The following is a 16,313-nucleotide window of genomic DNA, read 5'->3' on the forward strand; positions in this document are numbered from 1 at the left end:
TCTCTTTCAAGTGCCAAGTAAAAATACAAATTTATATATATTTTTAAACTAATTGGTACATAATCAGTTTAATTATTGCAAATTTTCCCAACTCATGAATAATTCTGCCTCATTACATTTAAGAGGGTAAATTAACTTCCACATTTTTCAATTATTTAAGTTTAGTTAAACTGAAAGTGCTGAGGATATCCATGATATTTTACAATGTCATGTATGTTCTAACTCAAAACAACACTTACTGCAAGAGCAAGTTACATAAAAATAACTTCAAGTCAATCATGCATATTTCATAAAAATATAATAAAAATAAATAAAAAGAAGCTTCCTAACAACTTACATTTTTTCTGTCAGTATTGAGAAAATATTATTGCTGTTGTAGAACACATTATTTTTTACTTTTTGTGTTGAACCTGGGATGTAAAGGTGTACAAAAATCTACAATTCTTCTTATTCATTTTTCATGTTATTTTTGGGAGGAAATCACAATATTCTTTTCACACTTGAATGCATGTTTTAGAAAGTTTTAATATTTGCTTTGGACTGGAGTATTTCAGACTGTCTGCACAGTTTTATTGTCAGTCATTAAAAAAAATAGAATTGAAATTTACAGCCCAAAATGACAACTGTAGCATGCCTTCATTTATACTCTTCAATATTTATGATTACTACTTGCACGGTAGCATTCTTATTTACATTTCATTAAGACAATAAGAATCCTTAGTCAAATCTGACTGCAATTTATAATGTGCTCCACTCGCAAAGAAGTCTTCAGCAATTATAATACAAGCAATGTGAAGTGAACAGTGCAAAAAGAAAAATATTTATATTAAAATTATTATGGGGAAAAAACAGCAACAGACAGTGACTGTTAATTCCATTCTTCCTATGCAGATGCTCAGATGTAAGGACATTCAGATGCATTGGTCTTATTTATCTTCTTAAAATCACATAAATCTCATGCATCACAGATTTTACAATTATACATACTTTACAAGTAATAGAAATGTTTCTAATAAAAGACATCTGTTTAACAACATCACAAGTTACATCCTGAGAAAGAAATCCCAAAACAATATTCCACATTATCTGTGACTTTGTATGTGCCTTTTAATTGTAATCAGAAAGAGACACACACACCACAAACAAAAAAAGAATAATTCCACAGGCCTAGAATGTTAAATTATCTTCTCACTCATAATCTAGGCTTAAGAATAAAAAAATAAAAAATGTTTCTACTGAATTCTACTTCGTTATGAATTTGAAATTCTAAACATTGCCTTTATTTTATTTATGCTTTACATGTAAGATATATTAAAAACTATCAATATAGTGTACCAGTCTGAAGACTTACGAGTATTCCTAATTTTTACTAATACACCTTCTAACACAAATAAAGCTTTGACTTTTGTAACAAAATAAGCAGCCTAAAAATATAAGTATAGTCTTATGCCAAATACATTTTTAACACATCTTAACGGACATGTTTCTTTTCAAAAATACATTTGATCGACATGATTTTCCAAATGCAGGAAGATCTGGTGAAACCATATATACAATATAGTGCCAATCTTGACATTTCCATGCAGGGAATGGCTTGGGTGAAGATAGCATATACTTATTTTGGAAGGCATTTTGGGACATGTTTGTAATGCAGAGGATAAAGATGTAAAATGTTTATATTAAAAAGGAAAGTCTGACATTCGTTTCAAATAAGTTTCAAGTACAGGATTAATTTCAGAAGGGAGTGACCTGGTGAAGACTCTGAAGGCAGGATAGCAGACGATGGTAAGGGCTATCAACAGAAGCAACTACTTCAAACACAGACTGGAAGGCTCGTCTATCCAATTCCTCATCAATCTGATGTCTGTAAAAGTCCAGGGCTACCAGACAAAACAAGTTGATATCCACCATTTCAAATTTTCCCATTCGACTGATGACATGTGGAAGTCTACCAATGTTGTTAAAGAAAAAAACACTCATAAAGAACAATAAATCATGAACAATCATTAAAATAAAAGCATTTTATAATATGAAAAAAATGATACACTGCTCCTTTTAAAACCATTTATTCTAGGAGAGTAAAAAATAAAAAGCTAGAAACCATTTTTTTTTTCAACCCATCTTCAAAGCCAAACTGCACATGATAGTAGAAAAACTATCAAGATTTAGAGCATTAAATACTGAAGACTGAATTTTCCCTTAACATTACCTTCAGCATTTTTCTCAGATATCAACATTTCAAAAACAATTTCAGTGTTTCTTGACTCCCACTCATTTTAACATGACATTAAAGACATTTATCTCTTGTCACAGGCGGCTTGGGGGTGGAGCCCAGCCGGGACGCCCAGGAGGACCGGAGGAGGGCTTGTACCTCCTCCAGACCGTGAGGGGGTGACCGTCCTGGTTGTATTGGGGGCCACGGATAGAGGGCTTGGAAGCCCAGCCCTGTAGGGGCCCATGGCCACTGCCAGGCAGCGCCCCCAGTGCCTGAAGAAACCTGAAGCCCAGCACTTCAGCCACACCAGGAAGTGCTGGGGGCAAGAGGACCAGGGACACCCGGAGGACTTCCGGCTACACAGTTGGTGCTTCCGCCACACGGCGGGGTGTCGGCGAAAGCTCCTCAGGGAGCACCTGGAGCCCATCTGGGCGTACATAAAAGGGGCCGCCTCCAGTCGACGGCAGAAGTCAGGTGGAAGAGGACGGAGCTGGAGGGAGGACTAGAGGCGGCCAGGAGAAAGGCACTGGAAGTGTGTGGCCTGGACATTGGGGGAATCGGTGCTGGAGGCACTGGGGTTTGAGAGTGCACTGAACTGTAAATATTTGCAAAAATAAACGTGTGTTGGGTGAACATAAGATGTCCGTCTGTGTGTGTCTGGGCCAGCGTCCACACTCTCTATAATAAAAAAAAAATCTTGGGAGGGAGATGAGACGTGATCTTCTCGGAAGACAATTTGATGTCCCGCGAGAGACACTTTAACGTCACACGATACAAGGCAGTAAGTTGTTTTAGTCAATTTTGTACTCATCTACACACTTCACCCTGAACTGCCACTTCTCTTAGTTTGATGCCCAACTTATTGTGGTACCTTATTAAATGTCTTCTGAAAGTCAAGATAAATAATATCACGTGCACCACTTTGATCACATCCTTTTGCTTCTTCCTCATAGAGTTGCAACATGTTTGAAAAACATGACCTGCTTCATCTGAAGGCATGCTAGGTGTTGACTGAAATACCTGTTCTTGCCATGTGTTGCTCAGTCTTTACCTTAATAATTGCTGCCATTAATTTACATATAATGCATGTTAAGCTTACTGGCCTATAGTTACTAGAATCTGCCCGATTCCCTTTTTTACTGTATATAATGGGATAATATTTGCTTTTTTACAGTTCTTTGTAGTTTTCCCAGTGTGCATTGACTTCCTAAAAATATGTATCAAAGGTTTATGTATGTACTCAATAACCTCCTTAAGAACTTGTGGATAAATATTATCTGGTGATGGTGATTTGTTTGATTTCAGCCTATTTAATCAAAATGGTACTTCTCCCTCTACAATCTTCAAGTCACTCAGTACCTCCTTAGTCTGGGATAAAGCTGGGAGGTTGTCTTTACACGTGAAGACCTCAGAAAAATGCATGTTTAGAGCTTTAGCTATTTCACATCTGTATATTTTAATTTCTACTAAATATTCCTTATATACTTCACCTACTCCTTGACTGTTCTTTACTACTAAAATACTAAAAGAATTTGTTTGGGTCGTATTTCGTCTTATCTACTATATTGCTTTCTAAATGCCTTTCAGCTTCCCTAATATCCTTATTAATGGAAGCCCTAATGCCGTATGATTCACATTGGAGTTATCAATCTTATAAACCTTATACAGCTGTTTTTGTCCTTTGCAACATCTTTTTATCAACTCTTTATTAACCCACTGCAGAGTTTTCTTTAATTTTCTACTAACTCCAGACTTAGGGAAATGTAAATGTACATTGAAAACAGCATTTATAATCTTGCCAGCAGAGTGTAATAAAAAATTATAAATACATTATACAACCATGTGAACAGAGACAGTGGGTGAATGCATCATCAGTTGTAGCCTAAGACCCCATAATGCAACACTTGCAATGTTTTGGTTAATAACAGAGCATTATGGCATATTTGCTGATTGGTTGATCTTGCCAGCAGATGACCACAGAAATTTCTACATAGCATGAACTAAATATAAAGATGTTTATCAAAATGAACATTGATCATATTTCACTCTCTCCCAGTATATCTTGATGAAGGTTGAAGGTTAGCTGATATTTAAGTAACACAAATATAAATGTACAACTGTATGAATAAAATTAAATAAAAAATATTAAAATGAGAGTCACTACGAAATATTTCTTTATAATTGACAGGCAACAGAAAATCAGTCTAGTGGATGGGGATTTTGTGTTCAGGTGTAAATATTTTTAGTCCACCCCAATTATTGATCTGGGTGATTCCAAAGGTATGCACAATTTATTACACAGGTCGTGTAATTGACCATAATGCACAAATTTCACCCAAGAAAAAATTAACCACACAATACAAGATCCCTGAATTTATGTTTGATTACTCTAAGACATTTAGTTCTCAGAATATTAAAACATTTTGTACAAGATCACAAACTTTAGCAGTGCTTGCTGTTTGAGGTTTCTTTGAAAGGATACAGAGCTGAAATCCACTGGCTTGTTGAAGCACTGACAAAGAAGCAAGACAGACTCCACATAGCCATGGCAACTGGTGTCCTTTGAGTAAAGTTGGAAAGGGACAACATTACCCAGTCCCTAACCATGGATGATTGTCCTGTCGCATGCAAAGTTTGAAACACCTGCAATTGTAAGCAATGAAACAGGTTAGCAGTTCAAATTTTATATTATAAGCACAGCAAAAATGTATTGTGAACACAATAGATGTTTAAGAATTGACATGTATTAATTATGATGAAAGACAAAAAAGGAGAAAGATCAATAATTAGGAAAAAATAAGTATAAATAATTTCTTCCTCTTTTAACTGTCAAACAATCTCAAAACACAATTTTTATACTGTACACTACAAAACAGTACATGATGTGCCCTTTACAAACCTGTTAGACACCTGAAATAATCAGTAAAATACCATAAATCACACAACTTTATGGTATATTATACTAACGCAATTTACAGCAGAATATAACACTAAGAAAGAACCTTAGAATGAGGTATATGGTTTGTGATAATGTAACAGGGGAATGATAAAGTGGGATTAATGCATAATGGCATATTCAACTTACATGTAAATTATAGTTTCCAAAAAAAAAAAAAAAAATCATAACTAATAGAATTCTGAGCTCCCTGAAAAATATATTATTTCAGGCTTTTATTTAATCAGATGCATTAGCAAATGCCAACCTTGTAAACAACAGATGCCATAAACTGTGGATATGGTTGCTGATTGGATAGGAATTCACCAATAACTTTGTTCATTACATCCTGGGGTGGGAAGAAGTCATCAAGAAACTGAGGAAGAATTCTGGCAACTACTCTTGCTTCACAAGGGAATCCCTTCCGGATTCTATGAATTAAGTAAAAGAAAAAAAATAATTACAGCTATACCAATAACTGGGGAAAAGAAGAAAATATAATGTAACATGTAATATACCTACACACAACCACTTTTATTATTGAACAATTCAACTTTAGAAATCCTTCCATTCTGTTTAAAGATCAATAAAAATAAACTGAAAACACAGACAATACATCTTCATATAGTGTGTGGTAATCTTCCATATGTGTGAAAAGATTGAGAATGTCAAATAGAAAAGTAAAAAGTTAAATTAAGCATAATTTATACTATATATTTTTGTGAGCTAAAACATAAATGGCGATTGTGAAGAAATAACTTTGACTTGGAAAAATATCTAACTTATTCTTTAAACAGGAAATAATACTAGTCAACCATATGTAGATAGTATTTTCTCTTTTTTCTAGCTGAGATACATTCACTATACTTTAGATGAATTTTCTATTTTAACTTTCAGTTATGCCATATTTTAATTATGGTTATTCACATTCTTACATTTAAGAACACATATAAGCTTTTGTGTATTGATGGAAAAAAGTACCTATCAAACAGAACAGACACTCTTTCCATGGCCACAATGACAGATTCGCTATCAGGTGCAGTAGGATCAGTGTTTGCTGACCGACTGGGACTACTTTTCTCTTTTCCTGAAAAACAATATAAATTAATGTTTTGAATAGCCTAAACATGATAAATAAATAAACAATACAGACAACTTTTTTCTTCTAAAAACTGACCAGTGAAACCATATTATGGCTTATGCTGCTCAAAATTTAAATTACACATAGCAAAGCTTCCTGTAAATTATAAGAGTGTGTGTACATAAAAGTTTATCATCAAACAAAATTCAAACTATATAACGATGCTATGTAAACACTAAATTACCTGGATCTGTTTAGATTGTACTATGAATTGTAAAGTGCACGTTAGAATCTTGATTAACTGTTAGTTATACCAGAATCTCACACACCCATCTGTCTATTGAAATGTAATAAAGTAATGTAATGAAGCTCAAAATTGAGCTCAGGTGAATCCTGTTTCCCTGATCATCCTTGAGATGTTTCTGCAGGTTAACTGGAGTCCACCTGTCGTAAATTCAGTTGATTGGACATGATTTGGAAAGGCACACACCTGTCTATATAAGGTCCCACAGCTGACAGTTCATGTCAGAGCACAAACCAAGCATGAAGTCAAAGGAATTGTCTGTAGACCTCAGAGACAGGATTGTCTCGAGGCACAAATCTGGGGAAGGTTACAGAAAAATTTCTGCTGCTTTGATGGTCCCAATAAGCACAGTGGCCTCCATCATCCGTTAAGTGGAAGAAGTTCGAAACCACCAGGACTCTTCCTAGAACTGGCCAGCCATCTAAACTGAGCGATCGGGGGGAGAAGGGCCTTACTCAGGGAGGTGACCATGAACTCGATGGTCACTTTGTCAGAGCTCCAGAGGTCCTCTGTGGAGAGAGGAGAACCTTCCAGAAGGACAACCATCTCTGCAGCAATCCACCAACCAGGCCTGTATGTAGCCACTCCTTAGTGAAAGGCACATGGCAGCCCATCTGGAGTTTGCCAAAAGGCACCTGAAGGACTCTTAGACCATGAGAAACAAAATTCTTTGGTCTGATGAGACAAAGATTTAACTCTTTGGTGTGAATGCCAGGCATCAAGTTTGGAGGAAAGCAGGCACCGCTCATCACCAGGCCAATACAATCCCTACAGTGAAGCATGGTGGTGGCAGCATCAAGCTGTGGGGATGTTTTTCAGCGGCAGGAACTGGGAGATTAGTCAGGATAAAGGGAAAGATGACTGCAGCAATTAACAGAGACATCCTGGATGAAAACCTGCTCCAGAGCGCTCTTGACCTCAGACTGGGGCGACGGTTCATCTTTCAACAGGACAACGACCCTAAGCACACACCCAAGATATCAAAGGAGTGACTTCAGGACAACTCTGTGAATGTCCCTGAGTGGCCCAACCAGAGCCCAGACTTGAATCCGATTGAACATCTCTGGAGAAATCTTAAAATGGCTGTGCACCGACACTTCCCATCCAACCTGATGGAGCTTGAGAGGTGCTGCAAAGAAGAATGAGCGAAACTGGCCAAGGATAGGTGTGCCAAGCTTGCGGCATCATATTCAAAAATAATTGAGGCTGTAATTGCTGCCAAAGGTGCATCGACAAAGTATTGAGCAAAGGCTGTGAATACTTATGTACAAGTGATTTCTCCATTTTTTTATTTTTAATAAATTTGCAAAAACCTCAAGTACACTTTTTTCATGTTGTCATTATGGGGTATTCTGTGTAGAATTCTGATGAAAAAAATTAATTTGATCCATTTTGGAATAAGGCTGTAACATAACAAAATGTGGAAATAGTGATGCGCTGTGAATACTTTCTGGATGCCCTGTATAGTTAAGGAAGTATCTAAATTTTGATGAGGTCTTAAAAATTTAATTGCTTAGTTATAATATCAAGAATGGGTATATCAGAATTTCAGAACTAATACTAAAAAGTAGGGCTGACAATAATGTTAAGCAGTTTTACCATCAATTGAGACTTTCCCTGAATGTCTTGTAAAAGTGACAATATACTGTAAATTGGATGGGGAAAAAAAATCTAGTATCTAATGAATATAGAGCACATTACACAGGTAAAGACCACTGTGAGATACGCCCGAACACCACCAGACGGAGACCATGTCTTTATAAAAGCACGCACGTTTATTGCTGAAACACACAGTCCCGCACGGCACACAGTGCTCCCAGCACCAATCACCCCAAATACGGGCCTTTCTCTCATTATTCATGGGCCGCCTTTTCTTCTCTCCACGGCAGCTTCGTCCTGCTCCCACTCCCAACTCTAGCTCCCTTTTACTCCCACCCGGATGTGCTCCAGGTGCCTGATGACACTCTTCCGGCAGCACTTCCTGATGTGGCGGAAGTGCTGCCCTTGCACCCGGAAGCACTCCAGGCATCCCTGGAAGGATCTTCCTCCATCTTCCTAAGTGTGGCGGAAGTGAATGTTTCCGAGGCTCAATGAGGCTCGGGGCACCCCCTGGCGGTGGCCACAGGCCCCAATGGGCTTGAGCCTCCTTGCTCTGTTCCCGTGGTCCCCTCAACATCCAGGGCGGGTTACCCTCTCGTGGCCCAGGGGACGTATACGCCACCTCCTGGTCCTTCCAGGCATCCCGGCTGGATCTGTCCCCCAGCCTCCTGTGACACCACTAATAATGTAAACCATTCAAAATGTTCACACGTCACAACATTATGACCTTTCAGCAGTAGTCATCATATAAATGTCACAAATATATACAGTATCTGTTTCTATGTACAAATTAATAAATATAAAGAGATACATTAATTTGGTTAGATCACAGAGTACATTACCACTACAGCAGCGCACTTAGCATATAATGTTAACATTTTATACAATCAAAATTGTGTCCATTTAAAGTTTTTAAATATCGTTAGTTTTAAAATGCTGAAAAAAATAAAGAAATCCATATTACTGGTTCACATTTTGAATCCTAACAAACCATAATGCTTACCTGTATACATGCATGTCAGCATGAGTCCCAGTGCTGCCATAGCTCTGTGGGGGCTTGGCGTGTTGACTCGATCCACACTAAGCTTAACCAGGGCTTCTCCATCCAAACGAGACAGCTGCTCTGATAACAAGAGGCGTTCTAACCCACGAAGAACGCAGTGGTACACCACAGATGGGGTTGAATCCTCACTGCCAGACAACATTACACCACACATCTAAAACAGAAGTAATAATAATACTTAATTAAAAAAACTTATATTCTATTTTAAAATTGGTAAGATCCATACTGATAAGTGTCAGTTAACTTAATAGCTACTCATTGGAATATTTAAAGGTAAAGTTAAAATAAACAAGCATCAAACAAACAATTTTTCTTCCTCCTTTCCAGATAAGGGCGGCCATGGCAACATTAAAGTACCTAGGTGGTTAAGACCATGGTACTCTATTCTCCGCAATATTCATCAGTTCTGTAATCCTCAAAAGTATGTTCTAGGTCTGTCCATAGATACTCTTCCTTTGGGCTATGCCTGGAATATATCTGAGGGACCAGGTATTAGTCTAATTACATGGACAAACCACATTTACTGGCTTCTCTCAATCAAGAAAAGCTCTATTAAAGTTTATTATGAGAGTGACTGCAGCATTCCTGTACTAGAGGAGACCAATCTATATAATGAGAGGAAATTAAACCACCAGACTACAATATAAAATGGTTTTAAATGACTTCTGGAAGAATTCTTTAAGTGATCATCAGTATGTTGAGTATTATAAAAATAATGTTATTTGAGGAAATCTTGGTGACCTTTCACAAAACGTATTTTGGCTTCCCTCTTACCCTCATTCCCTTCACCGCCATCTTGATGTACCCTCTTCCCGTCAAGTCTCCCTCTGCTTTTCAATCCATATGCCTAAATCAACTAAGACTGTTTCTTCTCAGCCAAACTTCTATCACCTCCACACCAAGTCCTTCTCAGCATTCATCTTACAACTTTACTTTCATCAGCCATGTCTCATGCTCATTGAGAAGAAGCATAAATAAGTGGATTCTGGTCCAGAAATTAACTCAAACACAATTTAATCCAGACCACGAACACAACAAAAATTCTGTTATTTTGGTTATTTCTTGTCAGCACACAAAACATTAGCTCTATGTAAGCTGGTTTTAAAGCACTTGATAATGGTGCTCTTGTATCTGGCTAAATCACAGAAGCTGCAACGGTCTGCACATGAACTTGATGACTGCAGCGCAAAACCTCAGCCTGCTGCTTTGGATAGCGCTAGCACACTTTGCCTTAAACATCAGACATTGCCATTCGTAGGCTGTAGGCCACACATTTAAGGACGAGTAGCCTAAAAAGTACACCTTCATTCTTACAGAAAAAAGCATAAAACCAATGTGCTTAATTTGTCATGAAACAGATCTCATTGTAAAGAGTAGCAATGTGAAATGCAATTAAGACATCAAACAGACACATTTTGGCGAAAACTATCAACAGAACACTGAGGTAAGCCACAAAATGAAACCAGCTGATGCTATCATATGAAGCTACAAATATTAGCTTGTTTGCTCAATATGACCCACACTCCTCCAATGGATCATAAATTTCCTTTTTTATCTGGAATGAACATGTATTTTTCAGTCTTCCTGATCACTTTGCATAGGTCTATCAACCATATAACTTCAGTATTTTCCACAGCCCTTAACACCACTCCAGTGGGCCCGCTGCTATACCTAGCTTTAACATTTTTAATGTTTTTATAACTTTCTTTTGTTCCTGCTGTGTTGTCATTCTTCTCATTTAACAACTTTTCCATATATTTCCAGGTATTCCTTTCTATTTAGCACTGTTAAGCAATTTACACCTACTAAATTCTGCATTTCCTTTCTCATCAGCTTCATGATCTTGAACACATTTTTTTCCTTCTTTGCTCTGCAGCTCACTTGTAAACTCTTTTCTCTTAGCATTTTGTACTGATATTCTGGCATTTCTCATTGCTTCCTTATAAATCACAATTGTCACACTTTTCCTGTCACTTTTCATAGTATCCCCTTGATTACAATTTCTACCACTTCCATTCCTGTGGTCCATTTTTAAAACAGCAGGCGAATTCTATAGTTATACAGCAGACATCCTTCATCACTAAATACTAGAAATTCATACCTGATGTTACTAAAACTTCATTTGCTCTTCTTTATCTACCAGACCTTCAGCTTCAGTACATACTTTATTCATGCTTCTGACTAAAAGATACACAAATCTCTTCAGGGACAAACAAAATTCATACAAAAAGTTTGAACAATAAAACATGCAAGCACCTTGCTGCAGCCCACGTCCATATTTTAATCCCAACAAAACAAAATATGTTGAAAAGTAATAGCATCTTTGGGAAAATTTTTAGAATACAGGTTTCCTGCTAATTACTAACAACTGTTTTATGAAAATTTTTGCATACAAAGAAAGTCTTTTAATACCCTTTTTTTCGTTTTACAAACCGCAAAGCAGCATTGTCTAGAAGGACTTTCAAATGTGCCACGCTAATGCTAACAATTAAAAATCTTTGCAGAACTTAGCACAACTGGATGTTGGGAGCAGGGGTGGATGTTGATGACACAGAATAACACTTAGTCATTCTCAAATGTTGCCAGATGTAATTCTGTATTCATATATTGTGGCACTTGTTACATGTGCGGCTCACATCTTCTTGCATTATCCTAAGCATCATGACACGAAAGACTGTGAAATTATTGGAAAAGCACAAAAAACTCACATTCTTATAATTCGGAAATCTTGAAGCGATAAAGTGTAGGTAAATCGCTTTATTACATAATATTTAATGAAGTGGAATATCTTATTAAGGTTGCTTTTGATCACTAACTTTATTGGTAAAGTAATTCTGTCAATTTGCATTGTATTTTGGTGCTATCTGAAAAAACTGGGTTCCTGTTGGTGTCTGGAACACCTAAAAATGTTTTCCTTTTAAATTAATGGTAATTAGGTGTTTGCATTATGAACATTCACCTTACAAACGGGTTTTCAGGAAGAGATTAGCTTCCAAAAGCAGGAAAACCTGTAATTCTCTCCAGATGATTAACCTAATCTGTAGGATCAAAACAACAAATGTTGCATTTGACAAACAATTAACACTATTCAACACCAATCACTCTCAATCAAAATTCGGGGATGGGTTTCTGCCAGCAGAATCAATCTGAGTACAACAAACCAATAGAGACCAGCTAGACCTAGTGCCATATTAGAATCCAAAAAAAGTATTTTTAGAAAATAAAAATAAATTGATAGTTCAAGATCTTGACCAATGTTACACCACGTCTTAAGTTCATGCAAATCTGGAGAAGATGAAGCAGTTATATAACAAAGAATGCACATATGAGGGATTCATTAGCAAATGTAGCAAACACATATACAGTATATCATCTGCATTCTTCATTTAACTTTAAATCAATAATGAAGACGTTTTATTTAATAAAAAATATTTTAGGTATTTAAAAAATTAAGTTATCTTTATTAAAAATCTTGGAATTCAGGAACTTTCAGATGTGTCAATGACAACAAATTTAAAGTGTTCATATACTTTCAAGCAATATTTTGCGTAAGTGTTTTAGTGACTTAATTTCTTCCCCATTTGTTTTTGATTGAATAATAACATTTTTCTGATTTGCCTCAATTAACTTAAGCAAGAAGTGAAGAGTGGTCTCTTCCTCTGCAACTGCTGGAGGAAAAAAAGAATTAACAAAACTTAGCATTGCTCTGTTTTTAAATAGTCGTGAGCACACAAAGGCACTACTGGAAATCATGCTTTGTAGTGACCATGCTAAATTAGCAATGGTTACAGGAAAAGTGGATTGTTAGTGAAAAAACTTGGGAATGGAATATTTTTAAAATACATTTGTGTATCAGAACTGACATGTTACAAAGGAAAGTTTGTGAAAATAAACTAGGTGAACAAACAAAAATAAAAAAATCAACCAACATTAATAAATATATTATGAGGGTGAGTAAAAATGAAGATGTTATTATTAAACATTTATTTTCTCCTATGTATTCCATAAATGAATGTATTGGCAGCCAGAGGCTATGCTTACAGCAGTACAAATTTGGAATCAGCCCTAGAAGTAATGTTAAGTTTTGTTGGACACATTGATGTACATACAAATACAAACTAATACAAAAGTAAAATTTCAGCCACCAATTAACCTACGGTTCTTTTGGGATGTGGGATAAAACTAAAGTATTTCAAGAAAAGCTACCTACTCAAAGGCATAAAATCCTTCTCTCTGAGAAATTTTGGCATACTTTCCTCTACAGAATTGCCTTAATTCAGTCTCATTGGATGGTTTTCTACTATGAATAGTCCATTTAAGGTCATGTCACAACATCTCAATGGGGTTCCTATCATAACTTTGATGAGGCCACACCAAAACTTTCCAGCCATTCAGAGTTGCATTTGCTCTTGTGCTTCAGATCGTTGTCCTGCTGCAATACCCAATTTTGTTTGTGCTTCAGATCATGGACTGATAACCGGAAATTCCCCTTCAGTACATTCTGGTACAGAGATGAATTCATACTTCCCTCAATAATGTATAATAAGTCACCCAGGCCCTGAAGCAGCAAAACCTCCTCACATCATCACACTACCACCACTATGTTTGACTGTGAGCATGGTGTTCTTATCGTGGAAAGCTGTGTTAGCTTTAATCCATGAGTAACTAGGCACATACCTTCCAGAAAGTTCTACTTCTGACTTGTTATTCCACAGAACATTATGCCAAAAAATTTGGAGGTAGTCAAGGTGCTTTTTTTTTTGCAAATGTTAGACAGGTCTTTACATTGTTCTTGTTTAGCAGCTGTTTTCACCTTGCAACTCTCACTAGGATAACGTTTTTGCCCAATGTCATTCTAATGGTGGAATCAATGATACTTACGTTAACTAAGCTAAAAGATGCCTTTGGTGACTTCCCAGATAAGATTTCTATGCACTCTTGGAGTAATTTTGCTAGGGCAGCCACTCTTGGGGAGATCAATCACAATTCCAAATTTTCTCCATTTGGAGATGATAGTTTTCACAGCAGTTCACTGGAGTCCCAGGAGTCTATAGATTGCTTTGTAACCCTTTACTGACTGATAAATGTCAGTAACTTTCTTTCTCTGGTCTTCTGGAATTACTTTTTGATCAAGGCATTGTGTGCTACTTGTTGAGGTCTTTTAGCCAACTTCATGTTGAAATGTTTTCTTCAATAAATCAAAAACTATGTATTGTGTTTACTCAGGTTGTCTTTTTATACTAAATGTATCTATAGATCAAAAACAATTGTTATAAATAAGCTATAATAAAGGAACTTGGGGAGAGGGCAAATACTTTTTCACAGCACTATGTATAATTTTTTTTTTCTGAGCAGGTGCACAGTGACCCCAGTCCTATGGAACTATGAGGAAGTACAGGTAACTGCCACAGCAAAATATCACCTTCCTGTAATTCAAAACATCTTTTCATATTTTCCTAGATTTGTTAATCTAGTAATCTCTAAATGTTAAGCATATCTCATAAAATATGAACAACTGAGTACATAAAAAAAAGACTTAAAAATGAAACAAATGAGAAAAGTCACCTGGATAATCCCTGAAGTAAAATCTGGGCCAACATCAAGTGGGTAGTTCTCAATCATGTAGAAGGCTGCTGCACACATTATCAATACATGCTGCTGGTTGTGGAGACTCACACAACTATAAGAATAAAGACAGAAAAAAACACATTTTTAAAGTTATTAACGGCGCTTTACTGATATTTTTGTTTTAATCACTAAGATTGTAATCAATATAAATGATCAATAATCAATATATATAAATATATAAAACTGCAATGAATAAAAGCATACCTATGAAGTAAAAAGCAAAGGGCTTCAGCAATAAAAATGACTTATACTTTTGTCTTACTGGCGAGTCATGATGTGTCAATACAAACCTAAGAGAGCAGTACACTGACTTTTGCTCTGCTCCTATTTGATTGAAGTGGGGCAAAAGAGGTATTATTTTGATCTAACAACCTCAGTTTTATGGTTTGCATTCTTCATCTTTTCTCATTAAAACACTGTGTCATAATATTATTTATTTCACTAAAATACAGCACATAAATAACTTAGACCAGAACTGTAATTAAGACAGCAAAGTAATGACAGCAAAGTAACATAATAGGTACATGATTTCTTACTGTGCTATCCCACGTAAGTTAGACAGTAGATAGTCACTGATAATAGGAATTAGCTGTTTTGCTGTGTCATCCAGCAAATCACACTCCAAAACATAAAGGATGCCATGAAGTGCACCAATACGGCTTGGCATGTGAGTGCTACGTAGTGTTGTCTCCAGCAAACGGCTAACTGGCTCTGCAACTGCCTTATCCTGAAAAATATTAAAATAAGATTTAAGTCTGTTATAAAATTTTGATTATGTGCAGGTATTGCAATAATGAAACAACAAAAATAAAATTTACAATAGTTATTAAAAGAATACACTCATATGCAAGAGTAGAAATATATAAAGATTACTTCTTAAGCAATATTTACAAAATAACTGGCTTGCGGATAATGTGAAGGTATCAAAATTAATCTTATATGTAAGTAAAAACATGGGGATAATGTATTGACTAAGGCACTAGATGCCAAGTCACATGAACTAGTAGTTTGGCTGCAACTTGTCTCACTGAATGACAAACCTATCTGTACAGAATTGTAACATATTCTATTATTGTAAGTTAATTTGGATAAAGGAATCAAAGAGACAATAATAATACATTAAATGCACTTTATTTCTTTAATTAAGAAAAATCTGTTGCCATAAAGTGTTCAAAATCTGGAATACAGTATTATGTTGTAAACCTCTGTAAATGAGCAGATGGAGTACATTAAAAAGCCATCATCACCAACTATTTGTTTATTCAAAAGTCACAGATACTAACAGATGTCAACAGAGGTCTGAAAAGAATACTGCTGTTAAATGCTGTTGAGTAAAATTCATGCATCTCCTGCATTATATTCATTTTCCTCAAAGATGAATTTTAAACTTTGGCTGAAAACATGCTGAATGTGTTTTGTTTTTTTTTATCATTGGGTACAAAATTCATTGTAATGCACAGAGAGAGATACCCAAAAAAGAAAATAGTG

General features: G+C 36.1%; 1 protein-coding gene across 4 annotated transcripts in view; it reads right to left on the minus strand.

Moving 5' to 3' along the window:
• Nucleotides 1-505: 505 nt before the first annotated feature.
• htt (huntingtin) overlaps nt 506-16,313 on the minus strand; it is a 240,301-nt gene continuing 224,493 nt past the window's right edge. For all 4 annotated transcript variants that reach the window (XM_039751643.1, XM_039751641.1, XM_039751642.1 and 1 more), the window contains 7 exons: nt 15,362-15,552; nt 14,763-14,877; nt 9,138-9,351; nt 6,132-6,237; nt 5,419-5,581; nt 4,698-4,858; nt 506-1,948 (listed from right to left, as the gene is read on the minus strand). In XM_039751643.1, coding sequence (XP_039607577.1) covers nt 1,735-1,948; nt 4,698-4,858; nt 5,419-5,581; nt 6,132-6,237; nt 9,138-9,351; nt 14,763-14,877; nt 15,362-15,552 — 1,164 coding nt within the window. In that variant the 3' untranslated portion in view covers nt 506-1,734. The remainder of the gene's footprint in view (nt 1,949-4,697; nt 4,859-5,418; nt 5,582-6,131; nt 6,238-9,137; nt 9,352-14,762; nt 14,878-15,361; nt 15,553-16,313) is intronic.

This window comes from Polypterus senegalus, chromosome 4 (assembly GCF_016835505.1).
Source record: "Polypterus senegalus isolate Bchr_013 chromosome 4, ASM1683550v1, whole genome shotgun sequence".
Lineage (NCBI taxonomy): Eukaryota > Metazoa > Chordata > Cladistia > Polypteriformes > Polypteridae > Polypterus > Polypterus senegalus.